At 41.2% G+C, this 6,073-nt stretch overlaps 2 protein-coding genes across 2 annotated transcripts in view; one reads left to right on the top strand and one right to left on the bottom strand.

Annotated features, from left to right (window-relative positions):
* Positions 1 to 1,089, top strand: part of LOC104952719 (brain-specific angiogenesis inhibitor 2-like) — a 70,337-nt gene extending 69,248 nt beyond the window's left edge. The window contains exons 16-17 of the mRNA XM_010779583.1: positions 17 to 143; positions 1,030 to 1,089. Of these exons, the coding sequence (XP_010777885.1) occupies positions 17 to 143; positions 1,030 to 1,089 (187 nt within the window). The remainder of the gene's footprint in view (positions 1 to 16; positions 144 to 1,029) is intronic.
* A 1,205-nt stretch (positions 1,090 to 2,294) lies between these two features.
* The window catches only part of LOC104952718 (brain-specific angiogenesis inhibitor 2-like), a 13,293-nt gene continuing 9,514 nt past the window's right edge, over positions 2,295 to 6,073 (bottom strand). Inside the window, exon 6 of the mRNA XM_010779582.1 lies at positions 2,295 to 2,315. Within this exon, the coding sequence (XP_010777884.1) occupies positions 2,295 to 2,315 (21 nt within the window). The remainder of the gene's footprint in view (positions 2,316 to 6,073) is intronic.

Here is a 6,073-nt window from a genome sequence, read left to right as displayed (position 1 = left end):
TTCTCCCAACCTCCAGGGAAGCTGGCGCAGAAAACTGGGGCACAGAAGGCTGCCAAACGCTCGCGTCAACCACTGTCCACACCAAATGCCTCTGCAGCAGGATATCCACCTACGCCGTGTTAGCGCAGCAAGCTAAAGACCCGGTGAGTCACCTATGCAGAGCCTGTTAATCTGTGGCACTCGGGGGGGGGGAAAACAATGCTACTACCAGGGGCCAGGTCAGTAAGCGGTTGACTTGAAGTAGTAGGATTTGGATAGCATCCCCATCTGTTGGATTCTACGGTAAAAAATAACAGGTTTTTAAGGCTGTCCTTGGTTGTCTTTGATATGGCTGTCTTACTTTACAACAAGCATGTTTTCCTTATCTGACAAAAATAAATGGCGTGCAGAGTAAACAGATCCATCAATGTTTAAGATTGTCACGCTATAAGAAGCTGTTTTGATCAGTCTGTCTTGCTTTTCTTAGAACATGTTTATCGTCAGTCACTCTCCACAATGTGAAACTTTTCTTTTACTCGCTTAAACTTGGAGAAGGTCAGGTTGTTCAGCGAGCTACTTCCATGTGATGGGAGAGAGACAAGGCGTCAACAGAAAAAGAAATACATATTGTTATGTCTGTGTGATTGTGCCGGTAGCGCATGAACCTGTGCTTCTATAAATAGTTCACGTGGCTTGCAATGTGTGTTTGACATGATTAAAGAAGGCTTTTTAGTAGTTCAGGGTAATGCCTGTTCTGATACATTGACCCATTCTCCTGTATTTATTTTGTGCTAATGGACATCCAAAGACCTGATAGCTCACCTTCCTCTCACAGCCTCCCTCCTCATAAAAAAAGACTCACATTAAATCATTGTAAAACATCCCACATAGTCACCTGTTTATTTCTGTTGTATACACACATAAACCAATTTAATATTAATAACCACTTTCTTGATCGCTTTTTTTCCCTCTGATATATTTTCCATTGCTATATTCAGTTTTCTCTTCCTCCTTTCATTAACCTTCTCTTCACCTTGTTAACACTTTCAGTTGTTATTCCTACTCATGCCGCAGCTCCTTGACTGCTGCGCTCACAAAATGTTCGCTTGAGCTTTGGCTGTTTATTTCTCTCCATGTGTGCATGATACTAATACCAATGAGAATAGTGATTGCCTTAAATGATGAGAGTGTTATGGCCTCGCACGACTTAGTACAGTATAGTTAGGCCTTGTTAGGACTGGCTCACTTTATGCTGCGTTTACATTACAGTTTAGTAGCTGGGGTAGTAACTATAGTAACGCAGTTTAGGCGGAGCCGTGACGTCATCTTCAATGCGAACCACAGAAAACCAACATCAGCCGTTAGCTGTTAGCCCTCAAGCTCAGACTGTCTGTGTCATGGTGAATACAGTCGCTGGTTTATTTATGTCTGTAGGTCGTTGTTGTGAGCGTGGAGGATCGGAGCATATACAACGTTAGCTTAGCCGATCTCCATTCAGAAAACACGCATTTTAAAAGGTTTTTCGTCTGCCGTCTTGTCTGCAGACTTGTCAAAGCATTAATTCATGGTTTTTACTAACCGGTATCAGTATGTTGTTACTTCGGCATCATTTTGAAACGTGTATTAGAATTAAATCACGGTCAAATATGTTCATTTTGTTGTAGTTGCCAGCGATTCTCTCACTAGTTTAGCATACTCAGCCCGGTTGTTGGCCCGGAAAGAACCTCGATTTTGGAGAGCCAGAAAAACTGTGAAAAAGTACCCGCTAGCCGGAACTACCCCTAATGGAAATGCAACCACAAACGGGCCGGGCACAGCACGCTTAAACCGCGCTCCGTGCTGTAGTGGAGTTGCGCCATTAGATAGTGTTTGGTAAAACTGTTGTTACACACTTGAATCTGCGAGTAGTTTTTTGGAGGAGAATTTCTCTCTTTTTTAAGGGTGAAACATTTGAGCCAGCTAAGCAGATACCAAGTAAGCACTGCAGGGTAACTTCAGGTGTCACAGCAATTGAAAGTGATGGGGAGGAATGGAGGATTTTGGGAAGGAAATGTTCAACCAAACAGAGAAGGCAGTCAGCTGTCAGGGAAACCGAAGAGAGAGAGTAGGGAAAAATGCACTTAAGTAATAATGCATTAACAACCAGTGTAGCTAAAATAAAGAGCTGTTGGCTTATGTGGATATCTATCCCTGTGTAACCTTTAAGTGTAAAACATTGCCTCCATATAGCACTCAGATGCTATGCGTCTTCCCCTTTCGCTGTTACATTACTGTGAAAAATGTCCTTATACGCTCTGCATTAAATATGAAAATGGTCATGTGGTGGACTGGAGATTCTGAACATAGACACATAGTCACATGGTTAATACAATGTCCCTATAGGTTTATGAATAGATAGGTTTTTAATTATTTCTGATTTAGTTTGATTAGATCTGCTGGTTAGATAGCTGTAATACTACGATACCCATGAATGTTAGCTGCCGTTGCTATGGTGAAGAAGTCTGTCTTCACTGAAGCAAATCTAAAACTTAATTATTGCAGTTGCCGACAAAAGATGGTGTAATAGTTGCCAATTTATCTGTGCCATTATCTTAAATAAACTTGAATGTAATTTAAGCTCCTGATTTCATAACCTTTAGCTTTTGATTTGTGAACACATGACAGAAATGATGGATACTTTGCACTAGAAATGCACTGTAAGATTCATTGTTATTTGGAACGTTTATATTTACATTGGCATATACAGCTGTATCAAAGGTCCTGACACTTTTTAATTTAGGTAATTTAAAACCCCAGAAATAGAAATAGACATTTGTCGAAATAAATAGTGTATACTTGCTGTTACTCAATAATCAGAAAGCACTTCAGCCGTGTCAAATAAGTTGATATATATTGCAACAACAAAAAAAGAGCCAAAAAGTGAGAGGTTACACTTTATGGGTGGATCCAAGTGACAGCTGCTTGAATGTTCATTTGGGTGGATTAAGTCATTTAAGCCATCCAAATGTGGATTTGCTTGTTGTTTTTGAGTTCCTTTTTGAAGCACTATAAAACTAACTTCATTATTATTATTAAGTATGTTGCTGAAAAGTGTTGAATATACTTTTTAGCTTGATGATATAAACCTCTAATATTCAGTTGGCATGTAAGTCTAGCGATCTGTACACTATGTTGTACAAATTATTTCCCCTCCCTTTTTATTAAGTGTAAAGAGGGTCAAAACAAGGTGATGGCCTTCAGGTGGGTAAATGTGGTTATTCATTATTCTGTCCCTCAAAGCCTGAATTACTTCACAGGGGTCTGCAACCTATTTCACAGCTTGGGGAACCTTAATTCCCATTAAATGGAATAAAACAAAGGTTGCGACCTATAAGCTGAGTGGGTGGTTCTAGCCGCTATTTGTTGTTCCTGTAACTCCTCTTTAAAATGAACAGTATTGACTTGTGCTGTTTCCACATCAAGCAGGTCGAGGCGTGTTTACTGAAAGAGGGCTGGGAGGGAAAGCACATTGACTTTTTTTGACATTTGTGATATCTGTGAAGAGTATGCCATTAGTGATTCACCATGCAGCCCCCCAGTTCCACCATTAGACCAAGTGCTGAGGACCGGAAGGTATGGGTCAGTGTGCTTGTGCCTGTGGCTCTCAGGCAGGAGTTGTTGTGGCCAGCACTGAGTGCACTTTGTTGCTTTAGGGTCCTCGAGAGTTAGCTTTTTATTCCAGCTGAGATTGGATTCTATAAAAGAGGAGGGAGAGACTGATTGAATTTGGCAAAACGTGAAAAACCAGCCTCATCCAGACATGCACGCACAGACATCTAGGTATAGATGTTAGTACGTTCATTCACCCTCGCACACCCAAGCGTGCATGCACGCACAAAAAATGTCACGCAGACACTCAAACACACACTCGGATGTGCTGTGTCCAGGCTGTGTGGCTGTTAGAGGAGAGCTGAGTATCAGCAGCCCAGCTCTGACAGCTTATCCTGGGCCACAGCGCTGGAGACAGGAGGGGGTTGAGGATTAACCTCCATGTTTAATAGAAAAGGGAGGGAGGAAGGGGGGGGGGGAAGAGATGGAGGGATTTAGAAGCAGTGCTGCCATTACAGGCCGTTTACAGTGGAGCAAGGAATAGCCAGCTAATCCTGTTTACTTTTTATAGCCGCTGAGATTTCTGTGTTTATGTATGTGTGTGTGTATGTGTGTGTGTGTCTATAGAGAGACCTTTACTATCAGACACAAGGCAGAGGTTGTTACTTTAGAGAGAGAGGGGGGAGAGAGAGGGAGAAAGAAGAGTTGATTGAGGGAGATCATGGAGCCATACAATAAACCAAGCCACTTAATTCCCAGAATGACTGCAGAGGGAACACAAACCCTACGGAAATGTTTGGACTCATTGCCCCTGCAGCCCTCATTGGGGTCATGGGATTTGGAGTTGAAGGAGGTATTGGCTTTATAAAAGTCAGCTTAACATTATGTGCCTCAAGTTAATCAAGTGAGTTACACCTCTTTGGTTCAGTTGTGTCAGCACATAGGGCTGCTTGGTTATTTGTTTTTGACATCGAAATTAAACATAGTTTGCTTGTGCCTCCCTTAAACATGTTGAGATATAGCTAAAGTGGGATTCATGGCTTGTGCTTGCCTAAGCAGGAAACCAGAAATTCAAACGAGAAGGTCAGTGGTTCAAACAGCACCTGAGACCTTGATGCAGTCAGTGTGGATGAGTGCACAAACATACTGACACACATTGGCTAGAGAGAGAGTGAGTACCTTTTGCATAACTCATTTATAAGGCAATTACTGCATCAAAGCAGGAACAAAATGAGAAGTGATCTCTTCTCCTGCTGTTAAACATTTCTCACCTCTTCTTTTACTGTACCTGCCGGGCTAAGTGCTTTTGGTCCAATCATTCTCATGAAATGATTGGGTTTACTCTAGTTTGTTTCCTCCACTGTCATTAGCACTCACCGGCACCTAATCAGAAGGAAAATATCTCCCAGCTGAGTCCAGTGGTGACTGGGCACAGCCCCACCTAGTGTCAGCAGAAAGTATTAATGATCACAACAAAATGCAAAAACTAAATAAAAAAATATATAAAATATATTTTAAGATCATGTTTAATCATCTGATTTGTCTGTACATTGCTGTTTTAGTCTGTGTTCTTCTAATTAGTGTCTACAGTGTGTGCCTATTGAGCCGTTTAGAGCCATGTGGGACAACACCCGATCATGCCCCTCCTTCTCACTGTCTAAGTGAACGGTGACTGTAAAAACTACACTGCGCATGCTCAGAGTATTGTCCTATTTAATGTGTGTGGCAAAAAATAATGACCATAGGGGCACTGAGCTGCCATCCCCACCATACGTCATCTCACATCATTCAGAGCTGATTGGCTGTAAGTACGTGTGCCGCGAAAAGTGTGGTGTGTGAAGAGGAGACGAGAGACGCGTTCTAAAACCAGGAAGTAAGCTGCGCATGGGTTCCCTCCACAAAAAAGCAATGAGATTTCTCCATGGGATTTTAGAAAATAGCTCAAAATAAGATCTGTGGGAAACGTGTTAAATAAATGCACGTTTTGTTCAGCCGGATAATATCCACATGTCTACCCTGCTTTTATAATTTTCTAATCATAACTCTATCGATTAGATTTATGATAGACTTTTGAAACTACAAGAAGATAAGGAGGACTTTTACAAAAAAGTAATAGAGATTTTTGTCCAAAAGGATAGCGTGGACTTCATCTCCAAGTCAAGTAAGACCGCAATTTTATTGAAAATGGGATCTTACTAAGAGAGAACAATCCAATATTTAAATGATAAAATTACATTTTTTGGGTATCCTTCTGTTGAACTGTCTGTTTAAAATTAATCGAAGCATCAGACAAAAAAAGCTTATGAAAATAATATTATATTTGGATTTAGGTCAAAATATAATATTTGTAAACCTGAAGAGTCAGTGCCAGTGCCTCACCAGCCATGAACCTCACTGCACGTGACAGCATATGCTATAGACATCTAAGTTTTTTGTGCCGCACCACTTTTGTACATATAGAAACGCCACTGCAATTTATATGTGATGCAACATGTTATCGACCAGC

The sequence above is a fragment of the Notothenia coriiceps genome, unplaced genomic scaffold (assembly GCF_000735185.1).
Source record: "Notothenia coriiceps isolate Sejong01 unplaced genomic scaffold, NC01 NC01_scaffold00020471, whole genome shotgun sequence".
Taxonomy (NCBI): Eukaryota; Metazoa; Chordata; class Actinopteri; order Perciformes; family Nototheniidae; genus Notothenia; species Notothenia coriiceps.
The sequence above is the reverse complement of the archived record's forward strand: the minus strand, read 5'-3'. Positions and strand labels throughout refer to the sequence as shown.